Consider the following 27,228-nt stretch of genomic DNA (forward strand, 5'->3'; position numbering starts at 1 on the left):
GGGATCTTCCCAACTCAGGGATCAAACCCACATCTCCCGCATCTCCTGCACTGGCAGGTGGTGGATTCTTTACCACTGAGCCACCAGGGAAGCCCCTGGAGAAAGCTGCTGCTGCTGCTAAATCGCTTCAGTCGTGTCCGACTCTGTGCGACCCCCTGGACGGCAGCCCACCAGGCTCCCCCGCCCCTGGGATTCTCCAGGCAAGAAAACTGGAGTTGGTTGCCATTTCCTTCTCCAATGCATGAAAGTGAAAAGTGAAAGTGAAGTCGCTCAGTCGTGTCTGACTCCTAGCTACCCTATGGACTGCAGCCTGCCAGGCTCCTCCGTCCATGGGATTTTCCAGGCAAGAGTACTGGAGTAGGTTATGGAGAAAGCTAGAGCTGCCTTAACACTTGTCTACAGAAAGCACATTCTCCTTTAATGAGGAGTTGAATTGACTTGCCATCTGTTTGGCACCACTGTTTAGAAGTGAAGGACCTAGTAAGGCCTGCAGGAACCAGGATGGATTTTAATCTTTAGGAAAATGTGATCAGAAAGCATAAGGGAATCAACCCATCTATAGAGGCTTGCAGACCTATTTCTAGTCAGACCTGAGTGTGGCCATCTTCCTTAGGCTAAAGTAAGTTAGTTAACCTAACTAAAGACTCCTAACACAAAGTTTCTATTCCCAGCAGTTTACATTTGGTAGGGAAGACAAAGCAATCCGTAGGAAACATAAAAACAGAATTCCCTGGCAATCCAGTGATTGTGCTGTCACTGCCGAGGCCTCGGATTCATTCCCTGATTTGGGAACTAAGATCCCACAAGCCATGCAGCACAGCTCCAAAAAAAGAACAGAACAGTAAACTAATTTTTAAAAATTGCAAGATCTAGGATTGAATTGGTAGGTGGAATTAGGCCATGAAGATTACTCCAAAGGAGGAAAAGTGTGACTTGGGACAAAAAGTTGAGTTGTGTCTGTAGGACAACTTCGATGCAGGATTCGAAACTAGAAAAGTCAAGACCACAGTGTAGTACATGGAATGAGGATAACAAAGCAAGCTTGGGGTTAAACAGTAAGAGGTGGGGTATAGCAAGAGCCCATAGGGCAGGGTGGAAAAATGTGGAGCCTAGTCTCAAGGGTGCATGATTTTCAAATATCTGTTTATTCAGGGTCAGAAACAATGGAGGGCTTCCCTGGTGGCTCCGTGGTAAAGAACCCGTCTGCCAATGCAGGAGATTCGCGTTCAATCTCTGACCTGGGAAGATCCTGCGTGCCGGAGAGAAACTAAGCCCATATGCCACAACTATTGAGCCTGTACTCTAGAGCCTGGGAACCACAGCTATTGAGTCTGTGCTCTAGAGCCCGGGAACTGCAACTACTGAGCCCACGTGCTGCAACTGCTGAAGCCCATGCAGCCTAGAGCCTGTGCTCAGCAAAAAGAGATGCCAACACAATGAGAAGGCCGAGCTCCAAAACTAGAGAGTAGCCCCTACTCCTTGCAACTAGAGAAAAGCCTGCACAGCAGTGAAGACTCAGCACAGCCAAAAAATAAATAAAAGTATTTTAAAAAGAAAAGAAACAACTGGAGAGCTGTTTTATTTATTGTTTCTCATTTTCTCACTTTAGCCTCTGGAGATTTCAACTTCATAGCTTTCTGATAGGACCTGATAGGGTTAAAACAAAACCCTCCCAGGTGATTCTGATTGCAATTACCTAGCCATTCAGCCGTTCCTGGGTTAGGGATCACTGAACTGGATGATGTCCAAATGTCTTGGGAGATCACTTGGGAGATCATAGGTTGTAGTTAACAGGTGTGGAAAATTGTGGCTCTATATGTAACAACAGAACGGTGTGGGGATGGGGAGCAGCTGGGAGTAAGCAACAAGAAGGCTGCTCTAATAGTTAATGAGTAAGCAAACAAGGGCTTTGGCTGTGGGGACAAGCAAGAAAAATAAACTCATACCTTGTTATGAAGGAGACCACTGGAGAGCACAAAGGACTGTTAGGTCCTAATGTTCAGGTTATTTTGAAATCTCTGACCAACTTTCAAATATGAGTTGACCTGGGAAAAAAAATTACTGAAATATTTTAGCTTTGTCTAATAGTCCTTGCTTTAAAAAGAGAAAATACGATGAGCAGCTTTTGGTTCAGTGTGTACATTCTGCAGCACACATGATTATATCATTAAGTCACCCAGTTTTTTGAACAAAAGCTGCTGGGGTGGGGACATGTGTCATTTCCTGCCCTTCCCAGAGCTGGTTATTGCTAGGTTTATTACAGTTTGCTCTGAGCCAGGAGAAAGTCTTCAGCTCCCAGAAATATCCCCACCAGATGCGTCTCTAATTTTCCTTGCAGAGGAGTGTGTAGGTAAAGTCCTGGAGGCAGAGAAACTTACAGTATATATGAAGGTGAGCCCAAATATGTGCTCAAATACAATGTAATCCAACATAAAAATTTCTGCTGGCCTCTGTGGAAGACACACATGCACATACAATTTAGTCAGAAATATCTTGCACAGTCCCACCCAGAACACTGAGGCTGCTCTTATTTTCATATCCTTAGACTCCTTAAGAGAGTATGTGGTTCTGGTTGCAGCTAAAATACATTTACCACCACAACCATCACAAAAAAAAAAAAAAAAAAAAACCGTCACAAAAACAACTCTAGACCAAACTTCTCTTGAAACTCTAATTCAGTAAATAGGAGGAAGAAGCAAGGGCTTGGTGTCTGCCTCCTAGACAATATTTTGTTCACTGCCTGTCTACCTTTATTGGACAAATCTTTACTGCATACAGCTCTTGGAGTCTCAGTTCTGTTCTTTGGGCACCTCCAGTTCTAAAATGTGGAATCTCCTCTGAGATTTGATCAAAGAGTGGGAGAGTGTAGGGAAAGAGCAAATTAGCCAAGACGGCGGTGGTCAGGCTCTCTCGCCCCACGCCCTCTCGCTCTTGCCCCACGTTTTGTAAATAATGATTATGTAACAGCTGAGATCACTTACAGCACTGCGCACGCACATCACAAGGTGCTGGCTTGGCCACAGGCTACGCTTGTTCTGTAAGCATATATAAGCTTCACCTGACTCGCCCTCAGGGCTGCATTATAGCTGCATTATGGCGGAGAGGCTGCCCTTCAGCTGTGTCTGCTGGGTCAGCCACGGGAGGAGAGAATACAGGGTGTCTGCTGCTATGGCTGCTGTGCCAGTCAGGACAGAATAAACATGTTCGCAGGTCTTACAGCTCCTTGCACTTTCTTCCATCTTCTCTGCTCTAGCTTACCTACCCTGGGTTCAATGAACACTGTGCACAGTGAAATACAGTGAGACAATCGGCATAGTTGGCAGGATAAGTGAGACAGAGAGTGAAAAGAGGTGAAGAACAAGCAGTATTTCAACCCCTTGGTGAACAATAACGTTTAAATATTAACTTGGAAAATGCCTAAAAATAGACTGATTTGGTGTGACTGAATGTAAATCATAAAAATGTCCAGTTTCATACAATAACAGATAAGCAACCCTCTAAACGGAGAAGGCAATGGCACCCCACTCCAGTACTCTTGCCTGGAAAATCCCATGGATGGAGGAGCCTGGTAGGCTGCAGTCCATGGGGTCGCTAAGAGTCGGACACAACTGAGCGACTTCACTTTCACTTTTCACTTTCCTGCATTGGAGAAGGAAATGGCAACCCACTCCAGTGTTCTTGCCTGGAGAATCCCAGGGACGGGGTAGCCTGGTGGGCTGCCGTCTATGGGGTCGCACAGAGTTGGACACGACTGAAGTGACTTAGCAGCAGCAGCAGCAACTCTCCAAAACACTTAAAAAAACTACAGTGTTTTTATTTTTTGGCTGTGCTGCACAGCATGTGGGATCTTAGTTCCTCTAGCACAGATTGAACCCACACTCTTTGCAGTGAAAGCTGGGAATCTTAATCACTGGACTACCAGAGAAATCCTAAAACATTCTTGAGGACATTGGCATCAAGAGCATGAATGAGCACAGCGACTTCCCTGGTGGGCCAGTGGCTGAGGCTCCATGCTGTGAATTCAGGGGACTCGGGTTCGATCCCTGGTCAGTGTCCTAGATCCCACATACTGCAACTAAAACCTGGCACAAATATGTTTTTTAAAAAAGTATGAGCACATTCTAATTTGTATCAGTTCCCGTAGCCTCTGTTTGCATCTTTCTTTGAAGTCTCTACCAGTACTGATAGTGGAAGAAAGAGATTCTGGGGTCAGAGGTCCACAGGGCGAATCCAGGATGCATGGCTTATGAATGGCGTAAGCCACTGGTAAAGTTGTTAAATGGGGACGATAGTAGCACATATCCAACAGGGTTGTTGGAAGGATTGAGTTTTAAATGTGTAAAGTGCTTAAAACGGTGCCCAGCATTGATAAGCATTTGATCATGTTAGCTTTTTTTGCTATTAAAAGAAAATGAGACCCTTCTTATGGCCTTGTCAGAGCTTTCCAATTAGATTGAGGTTTAACAGAACATTTGAGGTGAATTACCAGCTCAGCTCCCCAGAACTGAACACAAAAGCAGCTAATGAATTACCGGGCTCTTATCGATTTATCTGTTAATACATCTATTCCTGGGCCTGCTGAGCCTTAAGACCCCCTCCAAGAGTTTGTTCTTGAATACCAAGCAGAGTTTTGAGCAATTCTTCCAGGTGTTCAGAAGGTGTGTTTGACCTAATATGGTATTTGGCAAATGAGATACTCTCCAGTTCACTATCTTGTAAAAGTTACACTGAATAAGAATAGATATGTTTTCAGTTTTCTGAAAAATTATGCCCCATGGCTAAAACTTATGTTACTCTTGAATTACTTAAAGAGGACTTCCAGCACTAGGCTGTTCGTCTTTTCAAACCACTCGCTATAGGGAATGAATGAGATTAGAAGGTGAGGCACATGGTAGGTTAGGAACTCTTATCCAAGAGTTTGTTATAAGATCATAGGATAAAATACCTTGGAATGAAAGGTACTATAGGAACCTATGTAGGAATTCCTGGGTGGTCCAGTGGTTAGGATTCTGTTCTTTCACTGCGGAGAGCCTGCATTCAATCCCTGGATCAGGGAACTAAGATCCCACAAGCTGCACAGTGTGGCCAAAACCAAACTATGCGATGTTCTTTATTCATTGCCCAACCAGTAGCAATTCCTTCTTCCAAAGGAAATGACATTTTACTCAAGAATCTACCCATCTTCCATACTCAGTTCCAGGGCAGTACTAAATGGTCTGAAGATAATCCCATTGTCTTTGCTTGTGATTGGTTCAGAAATGACCAGGTGATACACTTTGGACCACCAAGATAAGAGGAAAGAATAGCTACAGGCTTCTGTGAATGATTGACCTTATTTTTCTAGGAGACGTCCCAAGGCGATCTCCTGAAAGTGCTTCTATAAACATTATAAAAGCCTTACTAATGATTTTATGCCTTAAGCTAGCCCTGAATATCAGAATGGCCCTCAGAAAGAACCTGGGCCCCTCATAGTATTGGTGACTTTATTGTGTCAACTCTGAAGCTTAACTTGCCTTTGGACTTCCAGTTAGGTGAACTGATCCATTTCCTTAATGTTTAAGCCAGTTTGAATTGGGTTTCCTGTTAATTAAAGCCAAAAATATCTTGAGTGCCAAGATAATCTTACTATCATTGTTATTACATCATCACGTTAGAAAAAAGTAATATACAAAATTACATAGCATGATTTGAATTATAAGGTTGTTAAATGGGAAGGACATGTGCCAAAATTAGTACTGTTTGCCTGTGGGTGAATTTTTTTCTGGTTCCTATGAACATATACTTTATGTATTTTCTAATACGATCCTGAATAATGTACACAGGGAAGAAAATGCACAAGAAATAAGATTAAATGACAAAATGATTGTTAAGGTTTTGGAATCTTGACTTTTTCCCCTCTTCTCTATTTTCCAATGTTTTTATAATATGCTTATGATGTTAGTTTTATCATTTAAAAATTTTTTATAGTTTCACTGAAACTTGTTTTAAACTTTTTCTCTTGCTTCCCTCTTTCTTGCATGCACACACAGTGTTCCTTTTCTCAGTTTATAATTAAATATTTATTAGTGTGATTGATTGATTAATGCTTATCCTCTGCTAAGCTCAAATGCAGTACTCTTGCTTATCAATGTCTTGTATTCCCAGTACCTGTCATATGATAGAAACTCAATTTAAAAAACTGTTTTGGGGGAGGGAGGCTCACAAGGGAGAGGATACATATGTATATAATTATGACTGATTCACATCGATGTGCAGAAGAGACCACCGTAACATCATAAAGCAATTATCCTCCAATAAAAATAATAGAGTCTTGACTAATGAATAAATCAGTCAGTCTAAGCATTGCTTTTGATGTATTTTCAGTTAAAGAGTCAGACTTATTCTCTGCACTAAAAACCATCAACCCTCACTCTGGTGGTTATTGTCTTAAATACTACATTTTAAGAAGAAAATAGGACAAAAAGGAAAGACTCTCAGTCTAGGACCACATCTTGGAAAACATGGTGTGTGTGTGTGCGTGCGCGTGTGCACACGCATGTGCTCAGTCGTGTTCAACCCTTTGACCCTGTGGACTGAAGCCCACCAGACTCCTCTGTCCATGGAATTTTCGAAGCAAATATATTGGAGTGGGTTGCCATTTCCTGCTCCAGGGGGATCTTCCAGACTCAGGGATCAAACCCAACTCTCTTGCTTCTCCGGCACTGGCAGGCGGATTCTTTACCACTGCACCACCTATTGGAGTCTGAGTGTTCACACCATTCATAGTCATCCAGCTTCAAGAAAACCATGCTGAAGTCATCGGGCCTATTTAATGTGAATCAGTCTTTATTCCGCACTTGTGTGGTGCATTAACAAATTCAACATACAAGGTAGCATTACATATTGTAGGTTAGCATTACAGCATTATGCAGTTTCACACAATTCATGTTAGCTTTTTCGATTTTTTTCTTTTTTTAAAATTTGACACGTTTATTTTATTTTTTGAGTTTCATTTTTACAAGAGAAGACACAAGGTAAAGAAAGACGACCACATCGGAGAAGGATCACGGTGAGGGCAATGTCACTATTGTGGCCATAATAAAAGCTTCCCAAGAAAAAGGACTTGCATCGTTCCCTCTCCTGAGCAAGCCGCCCCTGTCCCATGAACCAGTCTGTTCTCATATCCCGAGCACCGCTCCTAAACATGTACCTCTTGGCTGTGCTCCACTGAGATGAACTGAAGGAAGGACTAACTCATAAAGGGACTTTTTGTTATTAAGAAAAGCTCTTGCCTTCCCAAGGAATCAAGATATCAGCAGAGAAGGACTGACTCTTGGAAAATCAGAAGTGACCATTCCCTAACCTATTCCTGATCATGAGTGCCTTGTGTGAAAGCTAGAATGTAACTCTCTTGTCTTTCCACTGACTCTTAGGAGTAGGTATTCCTCCTCCACCCTTATCAGTTAGCTCTGGGAGGAACAAATGTGAAAGCCAAAGTCAGCTAAGAAACTTTGGGATGGCTGAGTCAAGGGCACGACGGATCAGGCCTGAGGTAGGAGGGAGGAACCTGGGACTGTCTGCCTCTTTGCCTTTTTCTGAGAAAGACACCGAGGCAGTTCCTAGGCTACAGAACTATGGGTCCCTCTCCTGCCACCTCCACCCACCGCTCAGTAGATGCAAAGAATAAAGCTACACGGAGATGGGTAAGAGAGGAGTTGGGTGAGGCTGTTTTCCCAGACTTATGTCAGGAGGAGCTTCAGAGGCACACACAGCAGGGCAAAGACCACACTTTCTCCACCTGTTGCTTTGCATTGTTTCTGGGAAGGAAACAAAAGCGGGTTGCTCAGCAGTTTCTGATCTTTAGACATTAAGGCGATGGAGAGGAACCATTTAAAATTTTTCCTAATGGGGCTTCAGAATGCTCCTGTCAGATTTACATTAAACTATCTCAAAATGCATTTTTAGAAAACAAAAATTATTTTTGTCTACGTATGATACAGTATTTACATTCCATGGAGTATTGGATAGAAACCAGTGATGTGAACCCAGCTGATGGTGAGATTGTGAGTCAGATTCTGGGGGTTGGGGGATGACAGGGACAAGAACAGAGAGTGGGCTCTGTGCCTGCTCAGAACTGCTCTGCACTGTCAAGAATCCAGGTTAAAGAGAAAAAAAGAAGAATGGGGTTGGGGGGGGTCAGGGAACAGGTTGGTTTTAAATCCACAAGAGTTATGGAACGGCAGAGGCAACATCACCACTCTCTCCATAGAGACTCAGCTTTTCAACTCTTCTCAGAAGCAAGTCAGATAGTGATGTTCTTGTATGAATGTGAAATTTCTGTCTCTACTAATCTTTCAGGCCTTGGTTCAAGCTGCTGCTTATCTGAGTTCCTCTTCAGGCTGGCAAAAATATCTACTGCCTATCCGGGCTTACTTATCATCCATGGAGTCTCTGCCATCTGAAAAGTCTCAACTCTAGAGGCATGGCTGGACTAGGGATAAGGAGACATGAATTCTAAAACGGAGGCTGAATCTCTCGCAAGCTCTGCTGTCCACTGGCAGGTGGAGGACTGAGCTCTGTGGTTTCCCCACGCCTTCACTGTACCTTGAGATTCAGGAGTCCTAAGAACTAAGCACTTTGTTTACAGGGAAAGGATGCTCTGAAAAATCCAAGTCATCTTTATTACTAATTTAGTCATGTGCTCGTTTTACTCATTTAGTTATTTTTAAGGGCCATTTATTGAAAAATTTGAGGAGAAAGAATAATTTCTCAAGGTCCTTTTCCTTATGAAGTAAAACTAACCTCACGTAAACTACTTGAGAAGACTCTAAAGCTTCTCAGCGGTCAGCATTTCTGGAAAAACAAAGGCCAGTCTAACCCTTCAAACCACAGATGATTCCTAACACATCACCAAAAAATGGCTATCCTTCCAAACACAGCTACAAAGGGCGAGGCACTCATCTCATTTTCCTTGTCTTCATAACTACATTTGGGATCAGCAAGATATAGTCAATGGTACTATCCTGTAGCTGAACTTGAAGTCCCAAAGCTCTTTCTAGAGAAGTCATCTAGTTTTGTAAACCCAGATTCTACCGAAAAGTCTGATGCCTTCGTGTAATTGATGACGTATTAATCAAAGAGAGTCTTTTACCCCTTTCCAGCAGGAGCGCTGATAGCAAACACGCCTCATTTCTCAAATACTCTTTCTCCTGCAAACCCTGCCTTATCCATTCCACCTTTGTATATTCGCCTACTGCAGACCTCTGGTTCTTAAGCTCAAAGAGCAGAAATGTAAGCGGTAATAGGGTGAAAAGATGGGGATGATGAAAACATGAGGTTTTACAAGAGCAAAAAGATTCTTCCACAGAGGTGGGGGATGAGAATAACTCTCCAGAGAAGCCCAATAAAAAGAGACCAATTTCAGGTAATCAGCAAATACAATTCGGCACAAAACACGATTTTCATGGATTAAAATCTGTACCTTGATATTGGCAGTTAGGCTAATTTCTTCAGTTTGTATTAGACATGCAAATATAAGGTTACATTGTTATATATAGACTTGTAGAGGTCTTTCCCTCTCTTTTTTTCCCCATTTGAAAAAAAAAAAAAAAGGATTTCCTAGTGCCTTGCAAAGGAGAAAAATCATCATTGCTAAGAACTGAACTGCAGCTGTGGTCATGTGGGGTGTTCTCTGTGGTGTTTGTCGTGTAAGAAATTTTCTTCTACAACTAAGATGAGGTTTTGAGTCCGCTCCTCTCGGTCCTCTCCCCGCCACGTCCCTGCCCGGCCTGGCCCCAGGGTTAGAGGCAAGGAGAAGAGGATTAGTACTCGCTCAGACTGTGCCACTTGGCCACGGGCTTGCGGGGGCTCTCGCACACCTCTCTCCAGTGTTCGGCACCGCTGGCTGTGACACTGTGCGCCCCCAGGATCAGCCTCCCCACCACCTCGTTCTTGGTGGTGCGATCGAAATCGATGACCAGGAACTCGATGCTGATGTCAGGCAGGAGGTCGGTGGGGATGTCGTAGATGAAAGACTCGTTGAAGACTGGGTTCAAAGTGCACTTCTTCACGTGGGTTTTCTTCTTGGCAATGCGCTTTCTGCCGTAGTAGACGTTCACCTTGACATAAGGATCTGGGGCCCCCAAAGAAAAAAGGGAGACAGGCCAATGACACAGTCCTCTCCTATACAATGTCAGGGAGGAGGGGCTTCTGCTGTCCATCTCCTTGATGTCCCCTCTCTCACCCCGTGGGGTCTTTGGTGGTTGCACACTAAGTGTACACTGACTCTGTACACATCTGCCTGCCTGGACAAGGGGTCAAGGAAACCAGGCAGACAAGGAACAGAAAAACCGCCTCGAGTCAGGGCCGAAGAAACTCCATGACACCAAGAAGCATTTTCAAGGGGGCACAGGGACTACCAAAGGCTGCAGGCTTTCTGAGAAGTCTCACCTGGAGCAAGGGCACAGAGGCTAGCATGTATACCACTGTGAATACCTCGCCAAAGGTAGAGACCATTTGCTTACCCAAAGGAAGAGAATGTAGACAGAGAGGAACGGGTGGAGGGTGAGAGGTGCAGGGGTCCTGAAAGGTGGGCGGGGGGAGGTGCTTGGATCACAGGCGAGGGGCAGCGGGGCAGGGAGGGCAGACAGACAGAGATAGGTTGAAGTAAATAGCTGCTACCTGAGAGACCGGTGATGTCCATCTTCGGCAGGTGTCTGGCTTTGAGGACCACCACTGTCATTCTCTGCGCCACAGGCTGGTATGACAGAGACACCTGGAGCTCGCCTCTGCTAATGCACTTCTGTGGGGAAGAAACAGCAGGTGAGAACCCCAGTCGAGGGGGCAGGCCACGGCACAGAAAGTGCGGGGGCGAGGACAAAGGAGATGTTCTTCTCACAGTCCTGACAGTAAGCAAGGGGATTCCCGGTGGCCCTGTGGTTAAGACGCCACACATTCACTGCAGGGGGCGTGGGTTTGATCCCTGGTCAGGGAACTAAGATACCGCATGCCACATGGCGTGGCCCAAAATAAAATAAAATAAAAAATCTTATAGTAAATAAAATCATTTGCACGGAGAGGCAGCACAGCACAGACTCTGCAGTCAGACTGGCCTGGATTCAGATCCTGACTCTACTGCTTATCTGTCTGAGCTGGGACAAGGTCAGCCCTACTTGACCTCTCTGGAGTTCTGCTTCCTCTTCTGTAAAATGGATATGAAAACAGCAGCAACTTCCCAGGACTAGTAAGAGGATCCAGTAAATTAGTGTGTACCAGAGACACGCATTCTCTCCTGCTTTCTCATTTGGTTCTTGTGATAAAGTTTTGAAGGGAGATAGGAAACTCGCATTTGAGTCTTAACTTTGTCATTTACTCACCAGCTAGCCCTGGGCAAGTCCCTGAACTTTCTGGAGCCTGTGGCTCCATCTCAGAAGGTGAATATCCACACCTGCTCTGCCTGCCCCAGGGTATGACCTTCTGAGCATCTTCTCTGGCCACCCTGGTTGCCCACATCTTTGTTTCCCCACCTTGAAATGTTATGCTAGGCTCTATTTTGAGCTTGCAAACAAGACAAAACAAAACAAAAACTCTAGTCCTCCAAGAACATTTTAAATAACATTTGGATACTAATTACATGCCAGGTGCTGGGAATTCAGAGCTAACAGGAATCGGTCATTGTTCCCAAGGATGGAGTAGAAGATTCAGAGACGTAAACAAACATGTTTACTTGTCAGGAGAGTGAGAAGCCTCGGAACTCCCTGGTGGTCCAGTGGTTAGGTCACTGTTGAGGGCCTGGGTTTAATCCCTGGTCAGGGGACTAAGATCCCACAAGCTGCGCGGTGAGACCAAAATAAATGCTTCAGTGCTGCTGGGAGATGCAGGCGAGGTTTTGCCAGCTGACATCAGGGCTGAGCTTCTGGAGGGTGAGAAACAGACACTGAGGCAATGGGCAGAGAGAAGATCCTGCGTGGCAGGGCAGCCGAATGGCTGGCTTCGGGCTGAAAGGGTAAGCTATGTTCAGAGAACGGGGAGAGGTGAATGTACCTGATGTTGGAGTCCTGGCAGGAGGGATGGGCCAGGAACCTGGAGAGGTGGGTTAGGTGGGGGTGAAGGGCATGGGGAGCAGGGGGAGTAAGCTAACCAAATAGCAGAGCCAGCAGCAGCAGCCAGGAGAGAGGAGGTCTGTAAGCATAGGAGCGACTTCTGTAAGCATAATGTTACTGCTGTTGTTAATATATTAATAATCATATTATTCTAGTTAAAGCTGGAGAAAGAACTAAAGATGAAAGTCAGAAAACCTGGTGAAGAGGCTGCTCCCACAGGCTAGGGAAGAGAGGGTGAGGGCTGGAACCAGGGCTGTGGCAGAGGAGATGGACCTGGGATAGGTCTCAGAAAGAACTGTCAGGATTTTCTGGGTGGGGGCGGCTAACTGGATGTAAATACAGGGGAGAGGGAAGACAGGAAGGAGTGTTTCTTGTGTTTCTCTCTTAGGAAGTGGGGATGAGGCTGGGGTAAAGAAAACGAAATGTGGCGGCACAGGAGGAGCTTAGGACATAATAAGTTAAATTTGGGACAAAAAATTTTGAGACCAAATCACTCCTCCACTATCAAATTTTATTCCTTATACTCTTCATAGCCCCAAAGGAAGGCCACCAACTCGATGAATTCTTAGATTGAACAAAAATAGACCAAACTCACCACCAGCCTTACATACGCCACATACCCACCAAAATGACTTGCTGTGCATTAAGAGTGCCAGGCAATCTTCTAGCAGCTAGGGCTGAAAAGATGCACCCCTACCCTCCAGAAGCTCACAGGCTAGTGCCTGCCCAGGTGTGTCTGGCGCAGGAAAGAACAGCAGTAAATGGTTTGATTAGCTCATCAGTGAAAAACAAAGGGAAAACCCTAATAGCTTATGCTTTGATTGATTATAAGTCGTCACCTCAAGGAATGAACTGTGATAATATTTCCATTTGGTTCAAAAAATTTCTTGAGGTGATGTTTCATACCAGGAGCGTACGGAAATGTCTTTCATAGGGTACTGAACGTGACTAAACTTTAAACGCAGCCGTTAGCTTTAGAAATTGAAGTACAAAAGAAAACAAGCTTTAGAAATGATTTTCATGGTTTTCTCTGCTAGATGAAGCCCTACATCTTTTCCTTACCCATAACATACAGTCGGCTCTTGACTGTATCCACAGGACGCACCCCGAGCCAGTGTAAAATCACAGGCTGGTTGCTCCTGCCAACCAGTATACTTCTGGGTCACTTCCTTTGACATAAGTCAGAACTTAGTCTGAGAATGTGCGCTCATTTTTACTATCAGTCACAGCCCAAAGGCATCAGGAAGGTAATCCCTCAGCAAAAAGAAAATACCTTCCGAAATGTTCAGAACTGAACTGCTCAATACCGTAGCTGGTAGCTACATGTATCTATTTAAATTTTAATTCATTAACATTAAGTAAAATTAAAATGTTAATTCCTCAGTCACACTGGCCCTATTTCAAGTGCTCAGTGTCCACACGTGGCCAGTGGCTACCATGTTGGATATATGCAGACATAGAACATTTCCATCATCAGAGAGAGTTCCAGTGAACAGTGCTGATCTATCTAGAAAGAACTTTTGGATTATTTGAGCCACTGCTCCCCTCCATTTCCATGAATAATGAAATGTTAACTAGTTTTGATATCTATATCTGGGACCTTGAATATTGGTATCTAAATATTAAAAATATCATCTTTAAATATAATCTAACTTTATATACAGAAGAAGGCTAGGGAGGGTAAAAAGGAAATTTTGATTTAAAAAATAAAGTTTTATTTGTAAAAATAACATCAATTACAAGATGATACTTAGGTTTTCTGATTATTTAAAACTGTTTAAAAAAAAACACACACAAACTGTTTCCTAAATCATCCATTATAGCATAATCACCCTAATCAAAGTCCCGTGCGCCTTCCCTAGTTCTTTGGGAAAGTGGACAACTTCTGGTCACCTTCACAATCCTTTCCTCCCCTAAAATCACTCCTCTGGCAACTGTTCTCCATCTGACCCACCCTCCCCCCTCACCTTTGGCCATTTTACATGGGCAGAATGCCCGTCCTCATTCAGCTGCCCCTTTGTGATGCTCAAGTCTGCCGCCACAACACCACCTGAATGCCATTCCATTCTGCACTGAAGGCCAGAGTTTCAAGTCCCCCCTGCCGCCTCCCCTTCTCTTTCCACCCAATTCCCATTGCGAGCGGCATTGTCAATGGCTCTTTCTCAAGGGCTCTTTGTCAAGGGCTGGGAGCGCACTCTGTTTCCCAGCCCCTTCGCCTAGTGAGGTAAAGACCCTGTTGGGGGGTGGGCGAGCAGAAGGACAAGGGGGAGAAAGGGTTTTATCCATGCCTGACAGAGCCGGGAGGCTTTGCCCTCAGAGTACAGGATCCTTTCTCAGTCCGTGGAAAAGAGGAACAAGGGCAGTGGTCCGAAAGAAGACGTTAGACTGAAGGAAACACTTAGGTGTAGGATAAGTCTCTTTCTTATAATTAGCAGAGCCCCTACGGAATGACTTTTTCTAGCCAGAGCATCTTTGCAAAGAGGAGGACTCAGGCATCCTCAATAAACCTTTATAGGGACTAGAAGTTCTCAGTGCTACCTCCACATTAATCACAGTCATGAGAAAACAAAAGAAACAAAACCCTCAACATTCAGCCACATCCCTCCTTGTCTTCTCCCCAATACACATACACAGCAACTTCCTTTTTTGGTGTGTATGATTTTATTTTATTTTTCTATAGCAAATTTCTTTATTGTTTATGGAAAATTGACATTCCTTGTTCTTTCTTTTCACTCCCTTTTGACTAGCCTGGATGACCTCCAAGGTCTCTTGTAAATCTGAGATTTTAAGAATCCTCTCATTCCCATGACCACTGTCCCAGGTCATGAACACCAATCTGGCAGCAGAAAGACAGGAAATGGTTTGGGAAACAATGACATGAAGAAATTAGGAGGAGTCTAACAACTCTCTATTATCCACCCTGTAAATCACTTCTTTCCCACTGTCTCTTCTTTAACCCCAGCCCTCTCTCAATCACTTCCCTTCTCCTTGTGAGGGGTGTATTATGGAAATGTAAATTCACTTTTATTTCTTTCTGAATAAAATACTAAGGCGGTAAAAAAGCTGCCACTAAAGGGAAAAAAAATCCAGTTCCAAAGTCCAACTCAGATAGTTTGGGTGTTTGGAGTTTATGCTGTAAACTTGTTTTATTAATAGTCAAGTGTTAATTTTTAATGCTTCTTGTATCTTTCCGTATATTCACAAGAGCTGAGAGTGTTCTCACAAAGTGACCCCATTAGCCTTTATGATCCAGCCAAGAGGGAGACTGAGGCCCAGAGAAAGTAACTGCACACCCAGAATTAGACACTGAAATGGACAGAATCAGAAATCATGACCAGTCCTGGCTTCTTCCAACTGGATTACACTGCAAGAGCGGAAAGGATAAGAGCTGAATTTTCTGCTACAGGTCAGGAAATGCAGTTAGGGGTTGGGGACTGTCTAGAGAAATGCAATTCTCACCAGTCTCCACCCAGGAAACTTTGATCCCATTACTATAAAGGGATACCCTACCCAGATCAGGAAAGACTCTTACAGTGTGGACTCTTCCAAAGCAGCTCTAGCTGATGAGCCAAGGGGAGACCCAGAAAGAGCAGACTATTGGCTACAGTAGGGAGGATTTAAGGTGGACATTTGGAGGCTGCACTGCTAGGGAATCAGGGGTACAAATGACTAGGGAGATGACAGCCATGACCCAGGATGAAACATAGCCCTGCCCACTGGCACTGGCTGGGGAAAACAGGCTTAGGAAGCCTGGGAGGCTGCAGGGCTCTGGGTGTCCCGTCTGGGGCCTCATCCAGGGAGTGTGCTGCTCAGGATCCCACCCTGGCTTATCCCTTCTGAAGGGAGTTAATAAAGTGGAAAGAAGCTTGGCTCTTGCCAAGAGCCCCTGGCAGTTTAGCAAATGCCATTGTCTATGCTCCCTGCCCAGTGTCCTGGATTTGAGGCTTGTTTTGTTCCCAGCCCAAATCAGTCCCTTTTCTTGCCAGTGTCTTCCCAGCTGCAGCCTGGCACAGAGCCCTCCTCCACACTCAGCCGTGGGCTGAGAATGCATGAGCCGTCTGGGGGAGTCCAGCTAGTTGGTGGCTTTATCAAGGCTAGTACTCCAGAGAAGGCTGTGCTGAAAAGAACCGCCCAGTGAGGAGAGCTGAATGAAGGCAGGGGGTAGGGTACTGGAGCTGCTATAATGGGGAGTCAGGAGTCAGGGGAGCGGGCTGGTAGAATCTGGAGGAAAAGAAATGGAGGGAGAAGGGAGAGGATGCAGGGAGATGAAACTGGTCACTGCTGCAGCTTCTTTGCGGGACTTCTGCCTCCAAGCTCAGAGGATGCAGAATTCCTGCTGTGTTGGACTCAGCTGTGTCTCACTGTATCCTGGCAATGGACCAGTGTTCATGCCCTGACCAAACACCTCTAATATTCTCTAAAGTGTTCAGACTTCCCCTGGCCCTTGTGAGCTGAGCGTGCCACATGGCAACAGCGGTTCTCTGGGCAGTGGCATGACTAAGCTGACTGCAGTGGGGCAGGCAGAGATGGTGCAGGCGGCAGAGACGGTGAGAGCACACTCCCGGGGGAAGGGCTCCCTGCCTCCCCTCCCCAGCCTGGCGCGGCACAGCACCCTTCAGCAATGGCCAAACCTGCTTCCCAGGAGCTCACTGCCCACTCAGTCCTGCTGGCCTGGAAGCCTCTTGTACGTTCCTGAGCCTTCTGCCTCCCCACTGAGTCCAGCATGGGTTTGCAGCTGGAGAGGGCAGTAACAGAGAAGTAACGTACCTGCAGGCAGGGCTCTTTCTGGAAAACGTACAAGTGTTTTTAGTGACCCTGATATCCTTTCCAAACCTCCTACCATCTTCTCCACTGATCTAGCCTTCCTTGTCTTCCTTTACTTTATCAAAATAAAATGTAAATATCTACAAATCACATATCTCTCCCAGGGATCAAACTTTAATAATAATAATCCTGGTTAACATTCATGAGAGTTTACTATGGGCTAGGGACTATGCAAATGCATCATTTTAATTTCTTATAAGAAACAGAGACTCAGAGAATTTAAGCAGCTTGCCCAAGGTCACTTAGCTGGTAGAATTTAGATTCAAACTCAGGTCTGACTTCAAAGTCCTTGCTGTGCTGTGCTTAGTCTCTCAGTTGTATCCGACTCTTTGCGACTCCATGGACTGTAGCCTGCCAGGCTCCTTTGTCCATAGGATTCTCCAGGCAAGAATACTGGAGTAGGTTGCTCTGCCTTCCTCCAGAGGATCTTCCCAACCCAGGGATTGAACACAGGTCATCTGCATTGCAGGTGGATTCTTTACCATCTGAGCCATCAGGGAAGCCCAAGAATACTAGAGTGGGTAGCCTATCCCTTCTCCAGGGGAACTTCTCAACCCCAAAATTATACCGGGGTCTCCCGGCATTGCAGGCAGATTCTTTACCAGCTGAGCTACCAGGGAAGCCCCAAAGTCCTTGCTATCAATTCCTTATGTTAAATCCTGAAAAAGGAATGAAACTCTTAAGTATAAAATTTCAACAACTTCTTTCACAGCACACTCACTATACGATAAATGCCAAGATTTCTTTTTTGTCTTTCTCCTCCACTAAGTAAAAGCTACATGAAGGCAATAAGATGCCAGCTATATTATTCCATTTGATTCTCATAACCCATAAGGAAGGCAATATTATCAGTTCCATTTTACAGATGGGGAAATAGAAGTTGAGAAGAGTTAAGTAACTCACTTACATCATACCCCTGGAAAGTGGTGAGCTGGAAGGTGAAGCTAGGCAGTCAGATAAGAGCCCTCCTGCCAAACCGCAGAACTGCACTGCCTCCCCAGTTGAGAATGAAACAAATGAACTAGTGTGGCTGGGAGCACAATTCTTGCATCCCTGAAAGGATTCAAGAACCAATGCTAGCTCAGTGGAGAGAAGGCAGGATGGAGGGCTCTCATGCCCCTCTTAATGCAAACAGGGCAGAGAGGAGGAACGGAGAAAGAAGTACCCGTGGCAAAGGTTTTGGCCTGTGTGAGGGGCCTGAAAGGTCAAGCAGTTGTATGCTATGAATGCTAAGTTGTTTCAGTCGTGTCCGACTCTTTGCGAGTCCATGGCCTGGGACCCACCGGGCTCCTCTGTCCATGGGATTTTCCAGGCAAGAATACTGGAATGGGTAGCCATTTCCTCCTCCAGGGGCTCTTCCAGACCCAGGGATCAAACCCGTGTCTCTTACATCTCCTGCACTGGCAGGTGGGTTTTTTACCACTAGCAATACCTGGGAAGCCAAAGCAGTTGATGAAGTTGCATTTATAAAATGGTTCTTAAAAGTCACACAGATGCAAACCTACTTTTATCTCTAGGTTTGGGCTGGGAAAGGGAAGCCGAGGGGAAAATTACTGAATACTTCCACAGTTTCTCAGTTGTAAGGAATAAGTTCACAAGAGGAAGATCACACATTTTGGAGAAGAAATTGGCTCCCATATGCCTGAAATGAGGAGGTCTAGGACTGGAGGGCTAGCCTGCTCCAAGCAAGCTGGATGCAGCATCAGGATGTCAACCACTAAGAGCAATTTCAGAAGGCATTTGCCCGTTTCTCTTCAGGAAGTTGCTTCTTGGAGGAGGCCTAACCTGACAGGCTCTCTGTCTTACTCTGACCACTGTTCAGTCTTGACATCCAAGAGCTTCCTCTCTACAGCCCCTCCTTGCCATCCATCCCACTTCTCCCTGCCATTCATCCCCTTCTGTCCCCCAACCTACCATTCCTCCCCAACAACTCTTCCTCCTCACCTGGATGTTCCTTTTGATGATGTCCCTGGTCAGCTGTACCTTGCCCGTGCTAGGGTCCACCCCAGCCAGCGGCACCATGACCTCCCCAATGACGTCATCCCGGGAGAAGCGGTCAAAGCTGAGGACGAGGAAATGCAGGACCAGGTCTTGCAGCTGGCTGTATGGGATGCCATAGAAGGTGAAGGTTTCATCAAACACAGGGTCCAGGGTCTTCCGCAGCACCCTGGTCTTCACCCGATGCCGTTTGTCAGGAAGGATGGTCATTTTGATGTAGGGGTCAGAGCCCTGGGTCTGGTCATCCATCACGGGCAGCCCATGAGCCTCCTGGATTGTCACCACCAGGGCTTTTTTCGGGAAGTTATAGTCCACTGAGAAGGTGAGGGATCCTAGCATGACATCCTCCTCTGGAGATGATGGAGAAGTAGTTTTGCTTTCCCCCGGGGTCAGGCTTGCAATGGGGCTCCTCAGTTCTTCCCCATAGTCCACTTTGATGGGCAATTGGTCTACACAAGATCCAGAGCTAGGTCCCTTAGGACTCTTGTCTTGGCCCAGCAGGCCAGCCTCTGCTGCATCTACCAACAGGTTCCCGCGTCCACCTTCCCTCCCGGGGCCATCTTTGTCTCTCCGCACTTTGATGATTTTCTTCTTGTTGCTGAGGGTTTCTGGATATATGCTGATGCCTTTGAGCATGTGTATGAACTTGTATGGTGGGTTCTTGTGCTTCTTCTCTGCCTGCTGGTGGCAGCATGTCCAGACAAAGACGGTCACTGAGACACACACCACCAGCACAGAGGCCCCGATAAGGCCAGCGACCACTGGTGAGACATCTGAAAGTGGAGACCAGAGATGTGTCAAGGCGGCTGGACCTCGGCCTCTGCCAGAGCACCCCTGCTTAGGGCCTCCGGCTGGGGCTGAGCTAATCTGCAACCCAGCCTTCTTCAAAGCAAAACTTGCTCATCTAGGCTTAGGAACGTCTCCCCTCTCTTAGAGATGCCCTCACCCATCCCTCCAACCAATCTGTGGCTCTTTCTTCCCACCAACCTGGATGAAATACTTACCTTCTCTAGAAAGCCTCCCCTGCAGTGCGCCACCTGACTGCCTGTTCTTTTCTCGGCCTTGCCTCTGCACTTACGGACTTGGTTTGCTCAATGGATTTGTATTTCACATAAAGTGGCCCCGTAAGTGTTATAGGTCACCCTTCTACATAGGAGCCATTCACCTCAACTGTTCCACAAGGGCATGAGCTGTGTCTGGTTTCGGGAGGATATTCCACAGCATGCAGCACAGGGTTTGCCACAGTGGGTTTGTGTGGGCTGACTGATAGGTAGGGTGGAAGGATGTGGAATTGACTTTGGATGGGTTTGGTAGGGTGCCCAAGGGTGATAAAAGTAGGTGAGTGGTAAGAAGTAGAACTGTGGGCCTAAGTCCTTTTGAAATATGTTTCAAATTTCAGCTCCCAGGCATTTGAAATACTTGTATTTTAATGTAAAATACAAATATTTAAAAATAAAACACAAGTATTTTAAATAGGAAGAAATAGGGACCATGGAACATGTCAGACCTTGTCACCTTCTTAGTAAAGTCTTTCCTGACCAACCTATTTAAAAATGTAACCTTTTCCACCCTTGAGACCTACACTTCTGGCCCTGCTTAATTTTCTCCATATGACATGACATGAGTTCTCTCTTTCATAAACACACACACACGCATGCACACATATACAAACACTCACATATAATTGTATTAGTTATTGTCTATCTTCACTAGAATGTAAGTTTCCTAAGGACAGGGATCTTGTCTGTTTGTGTGCTGTGCTCAGTCACTCAGCCACGTCCAGCACTTTGTGACCCCGCTGACTATAACCCGCCAGGCTTCTCTGTCCATGGAATTCTCCAGGCAAGAATACCGGAGTGGGTTCCCCTGCCCTTCTCCAAGGCATCTTCCCAATCTTCTGGGATTGAACCCAGTCTTCTGAATTGCAGGCAGATTCTTTACCTTTTGAGCCACCAGGGGAGCCTTTTGTTTGTTTAGTTCCTGTCTATATCCCCAGCACTAAAAACACCCAGCAGGTACTTAATATTTGTTAGGTAAACAAATAACTAAAGAGAAACAGGTTTTTTTTTTCTCTTCCCTTTTCTAGTCTTGTCTTTTCCTGCACAAATTGGGCCCCTGACTTAGATAATTTGGTTTTGGGATTTCTTTTCCCTTAAATGCACTGAAGCTAAATTGGGTTTAGGCCTTAAAGATCTAGATAAGGCCTATAGTTATCCATACTACGCATTAGGGTAAGTCTCAAGTAGGGCAGGGGGAACTAAGGAAATAAATGTGATTCTTGCATATTCTAGATTTTTCCTAGAAGATCCGTCTATCAGGCATAGGCCTGGCCTGCTGCCTCACTCACTGCAGGCTTTTGTTCAAACCTCATCAGAAAACATTTCCTGTCTGTTCCAAGGAAGATAGTATCCCCACTACTCTGATTGATTTCTCTTTGTAGCACTTATTACCTCTGGTATATATTTATTTGTCAGTCTTCTCTTACTAGGTAATTTAATAAGACCAGTGACTGGCTGTTTTGTTCACTGCTACATTCCCAGGTCCTAGAACCATGTGGCACATAGTAAGTGTTCAGTGAACAAATGAGTTAGTGAATTCAAAACAGCTTCCACTTTAGGAGCTTGGGATTAACAGATAACAAACTACTATTTAAAAAATAGATAAACAGCAAGGTTCTACTGTATACTACAGGAAACTATATTCATTATCCTGTAATAAACCATAATGAAAATATATATATACACACATATATAATTAAATTATTGCTGTACATAAGAAACTAATACAACATTATAAATCAATGATACATCAGTAAAAAATTTTTAAAAACCCAGTTGCCACAGATTGGAGAAAGAGGATGAGGTCAATATGACTACATATAACAGGGATAAATGTAAAATTCTATTTAGCCTTCAAAACCTATTGATAGGAAATAGGAGACCTTACTTGATAAAATCTGAGTAAAACTAACTTAGTAGTTTAAGTGATCACAAGCTTGGAGTATACCTAGGCTGACTTATACTATCAGTGTGATGTCTAAATCATAGAGGGGCAGTATAATTTCATCTGCTCTGGTCATGACACACATGAAGTGCTCTATCTATTTCTGACAAGAATAAAAATTGCTGTTTTTTGTGTGCCAGTATGATACCCGTGCCAGACACTGTGTTAGAGCTTCCTCAATTTGACTCAAATAACTCACTGAATAGGTACCATTAATAGCCCAATTTTACAAGTGAGGAAGCTGGGGACTCAAATCTGCTCTAGACCACAAAGAAGCAAATGACAGTGATGAGATTTAAACCCTGGTCTATCTGACACCAGAATGTGTCTATATTATGGATAAGCAGGATAGAAGAGGACCTAGAAACCATATTAAATGAGGAGAAACTGAAGAAGCTGAAGCTGAAGGGTCTGGGAATAACAATTTTATTTAATTACTGAAGGTACTTTGCTGGAAGAAGGTCTCATCTGATTTTACTTCGGAGGGCAGGTCTAATACCAGTGCATACAGGCTACAAGAAGACAGATAAATTCAAAGAACTGAATTATTGTTAGAACTGCCTCTCAATGGCCCAGATTGCTTCTGGAGGCAGTGAATCTCTGAAGACTTTCAGAGACTGGATCACCTTCGTCAGATATATTATTCTAAAAGGAATTTCCTTAACAAGGATTGGAATCAACATCTCTGAAATTCTTTCTGCCTCAAACATTCAAAGTTCTATGAATGTTGGGACCAGGTAAGAAAAGAAGTGGTAACATTTTGAAATAATACAGATGAGGAGTAATGCCATTTAACAAAAAGTATATCAAGGTGACTGTGTCCATGGCCATGCTGAATAATAATAGCATTTATTTTCAGAATATCAGGTGAAATAAAAACTGTTAGGGAGAGGTTTCACATAATGGGAGCAGCCTTGGCTGTAAGCTCCTTGAGAGCGGGCAGAAATTATAACCTGTTTACCTTTGAATCCCCGAGTCTCTTGCATCAAACAGAAGCTCAGTAAATACTTGCTTGAACAATTGATTGGGTTCAACTGTAAATCAGAATGGGCACAATCTGAAAAATCGGCTCTCCATTCACCTATGAGAGATTTTCCTGAAAACTGTTTGCTACTGATTCGTAACACTGAATATTATCTCTGCAAGAAGAGAAAAGCAAGAAACTACCAGGACAAGTATATTTTTGAGAATGATTTGAAAGGGAGCCTAAAGGTCAGGTTGAGAGACATCTGAGTGATCCTTTTGGTTCTACCATAAATTTACTGTGTGATCTTGAGAGATCCCACTGCTGCTCACTATGCCTCAACTTTTACTGCTAGAAACCAGTGGATCAGTAAAAGAGAAGATGAAGGATGCTTATCTTTCAGGAGGGTGGAGAAGGAAAAAGATGAATGGTTAGATAGCATCACCCACTCAATGGACATGAATCTGAGCAAACTCCAGGAGACAGCAAAGGATGAGGAAGCCTGGCATGCTACAGTCCACAGGGTCACAAAGAATTGGACATGACTTAGTGACTGAGAAACAGCAACACAACGCTTCCACCTCGTTTCCCACTTTCGCTCTACGTTCTTCTTCATTTTAGTATTTGTTAATCGCTATGTCTCTCCCCCACACCCATGGCAGCAAACTAGAACAATCAGAAATGTTGAAACTCAGGACTCTCTGTCTAGTTTTAGTCAAAGGCTGAGTGGGAAAAGTAAGTTAGAACTAAAAGCTGAAGTAAGTGTTTTCAAGTAGCTGTAAATTGCAGTGACCCATGCTGCTTGCTCCTTTTGTCCTCCGAGGTCACAGATAATTGAGTGTTGGCTTGGTGTATCTCACAAGGGCTATGGAGTTTGAAATGAAGTACTCTATGAGATGTGAAAAAAGTCAGAAGTTCTACAGGGAGTTCTCGGTGGAGACCTTCCATATGGATTTGAAGATCTATAAGACATAGCTAGGTTTGTTCAGCTCTCTCAGCTTCTGACCAGACATGCTTATTGACATTTCCTTTGCAAAAATAGCCTTTCCTGGTCAAGTAGGCCAGCATGATACAGTGAAATAAGAATGAATTTTGCCATCAATGGGAAATTTGTTTAAATCCTAACACTAACCTAACTAGTTTGACTTTATCTCCCTTAGCCTCAGTTTCCTCATCTAGCAAATATATATATATATATATATATATATATATATATATATATATGTATATATATATATATATAATGAATACACTGGAGGGTATTTATAAGTCTTTTAGTATGTAAAAGGTTGATATAATTTCTTTTCTTTTGTTCACTAATATTACCTCTAGATGACATCACTATATTATGCTCTATAACATCTAACTTTCCAAGGAATCTGGAACTGCAATTAGAGAAAAGAATATAATGGAAAGGAGGCATAAGAAGAAAAAGAGAGAACTAGAAGAAAATCACAGAGTACTCATGTAATCAGAAAAGGGACATCAATTTTGGAAATTTAGGACTCAAATAATAAAAATGCAGAAGATGAAGTGTAAGAAAAATATAATCAAGATTTATCCTTGGGGAATCAGTGTGAACCAGTAGTAAATGGGTGTGATCTGTTGTCTGTATACTTTCTCTGACCTGATATTCTTCCTGACATTGAAGGGATAGAGCAGGCTGGGTTTTGTTAATTTCCATAAACCTTCTAGTAGGGAGTGAGAAAAGCCATTTCCTAGTTGGATTGTGACCCCACCCTAAACACTGGAGTCTGGATGCTCAAACCTTCTGGATTGTCTGAGACATAGAATCTCTTAAGGGAAATGAAGGAACCCTAGGCTGACAGCAACTCTCACCTGCTTCTCCCATCCAAACTGGGATAGGACTGAGGCAGAAGCAGGGCAATTCATTTTTCTTTGGGGGGCAGGAAAACAGCACAGGAAGTTTGCTATCTCAGCACATTTTACAGGAATCCCCCAGAGGAAAAACTTGCATCTCGAGCTTTTCTTTTCCATCTGCTTCCCTATTTTCCACCCCACTCTCTGCTCCAGGGAGTGTAACTGATCTTGGAGCCTGTAGGGTTAGGTCTGGGACCAGCCGCTCCGAGATGACGTAATGCTTTCTCTGGTACACAAAGCGGCCTCCCCCGGGCTCGGCCTTTTGCGCCCCTCCCCCTCTGGGCCGGATCGGGCCCCCGCCAGCACCAGCGCGCGAGTCCCCCTTTTTGAAAAGCCGGCCCAGGGAAACAGGGAACAAAGGCCTGAGAAGAAGAGCCTAGGCGCTGCCAGGAGGCCCAGAAATAGACATCACGTCATCCCCCAGCCCAGCAGCGCCAAGCGCCATTTGGTAGCATCGGACGGACCCCACCATTACGATGCAGAATAGACATGGCAGGGCTCACGTTTCCTCCCGGCCCCAGCATCCAGCTGACCGGCTTCAGGAGTGGCTTCCTTTTTGCTCCCCACCCCCGCACCCCTCTTTCCCCAGAGGCCGCCGCCTCCCCTGGCTGCCTGCCACCCAGCCCACAGTCTCCAAGCTGCCATCTTGATGCCCCATCCCCCTTGCCACCTCCCTCCCCCGCAGCCCTGAGGAGTGGGAGGGGGAGGAAGGGGCACCGCCCTGCGTGCCCCAAGGGGGAGGGCTCGGCCTACCTCGCCTCTCCTCCCCTCGAAGGAGGGGTTCACGTCCTTGGCAGGCTCTCGGTTTCTCACCTCCAGCGGTACTCACAGTGCACCATACAAGGTTTTCGCATCCTGGACGTCCCCACCCTTGCTGTGACTCTGGCCTTCTCGGCCCCTGCAGCCCAGAGCTCAGGTTCGGACGCTGTCCACTGCCGGCGATACCACCACCGTAGGCCCGATTCTACCCACCACCACAGGCCCGATTCTAGAGGGGCTGGCACTTGAAGGCCTTGATCTGGGCTTCGCGTTCTGCCCAGACGCTGAGCTCCCTTGGCTTGGCAACGGTTTAACCTACCCCAGGCTTAGTTTGCCGGATTTTTACTTACCAAAGCTAGGTCGGATGTTGGTGATCTCAGCCATGTCGTAATCAGAGGCTATTGCTATAAATGCTTTTGCAATGGTCGGTCAGACAAGTCTGGGACCTCCGGTAAGTACCGGAGGCCGCCGCTGCAGAGCGCTAGGTCAGGGGAGGGGGAAGGTATCTGGTGGATGCCTCCTGCGACGGTCTGGTCCCTGGTTGACAGCTGCGGTCGCCTCTTAAGATGCTCCAGGGATGCTCTGAGCTAAGGATGCAGGTGCAGCCAGACTGGTCCTGATGCGAGGTAGGCCCCGCCTTCCTCCGAACGGCCCTCGGCAGAAGACTCCGCCTCTGTCCGAAAAGTTCCGGAAGGCAAGCCCCGCCCCTTTCCGGAAGATCCGTGGGAGGGGACCCCTCCCGCTGCCAAATTTTCAAGAGAATGAGACCCCGCCCACTGATGGGCTTGTGGGTCTGTAAAGCGAAAACCCCGAGGCCTGACTAAGGAGAAGTTGTAAGAGATTCTTTAGATCTTGTGATTCCGATTCCCTAGGCTTAATATAGCAGCAGAATGTTCTGGGCGACAGGGAGGTAGGATTTTGAAAAAATAAAATTATATATTATCTGCTTTTCAATATCAATTACCATTATTTTTATGCGTTTCTTAGACCACTAAAGATCATTATGGAAACTTTCTTAAACTTCAGAAGCTCTGATTGAAGACCAAACCTGGTGACGGCTGCACAACTCTGAAAGTTTACTGAAAATAATTGAATTGTATAAATAAAACCTCTTTGGTGGCTCAGACGGTAAAGAATCTGCCTGCAACGCGGGACACTCAGGCAAGAGCTGACTCAATGGAAAAGACCCTGATGCTGAGGATGAGATAGTTGATGGCATCACTGACTCAATGGACATGAGTTAGAGCAAACTCAGGAAGATAGTGAAGGACAGAGAAGCCTGGCATGCTGCAGTTCATGGGGTCGCAAAGAGTCAAATGACTTAGCAACTGAAGAACAACAATAAGTAGGATGGATTCTGTGATGTGTAAATTGAAGCTTTTTTCTTTTTAAAGACTAATGAAAGTTGCCAATAATTAATCAGTGTTGGCTATTTCTCTTCTAAAAGCTTCAGATGCTTAGAACAGTTTAGATGAGAAAGAGATAGCAAACCAATAGGTCTGTGTATTGTGTAGTTTCAAAAAGCAGGACACAAATGAAAAGCCAAGCTTCTAGAGACATCTTTGGAATGCAAGAGTTAGTGTGATTCACATTAGAGTCACACTGCTTGCGGTTATCTCCATGATTACATCAACGTCACCATTTTGAGCTGTGGATTCTTTTATTTTGCAGATTCTGTTTACAGACAGAATCAAGTCAAATAAATTACTTAAATATATA

At 45.0% G+C, this 27,228-nt stretch overlaps 1 protein-coding gene across 1 annotated transcript; it reads right to left on the bottom strand.

Annotated features, from left to right (window-relative positions):
* Window positions 1–6,802: 6,802 nt before the first annotated feature.
* Window positions 6,803–26,181, bottom strand: SYT11 (synaptotagmin 11). Its single transcript, XM_027530772.1, has 4 exons — window positions 25,860–26,181; window positions 18,849–19,675; window positions 10,657–10,780; window positions 6,803–10,111 (listed from the first exon to the last, which is right to left on the bottom strand). The coding sequence occupies exons 1-4, from the start codon at window positions 25,891–25,893 to the stop codon at window positions 9,801–9,803; spliced, it is 1,296 nt and encodes a 431-aa protein (XP_027386573.1). The 5' UTR covers window positions 25,894–26,181; the 3' UTR covers window positions 6,803–9,800.
* Between the last annotated feature and the right edge of the window lie 1,047 nt (window positions 26,182–27,228).

The sequence above is a fragment of the Bos indicus x Bos taurus genome, chromosome 3 (genome assembly GCF_003369695.1).
Source record: "Bos indicus x Bos taurus breed Angus x Brahman F1 hybrid chromosome 3, Bos_hybrid_MaternalHap_v2.0, whole genome shotgun sequence".
NCBI classification, from domain to species: Eukaryota; Metazoa; Chordata; class Mammalia; order Artiodactyla; family Bovidae; genus Bos; species Bos indicus x Bos taurus.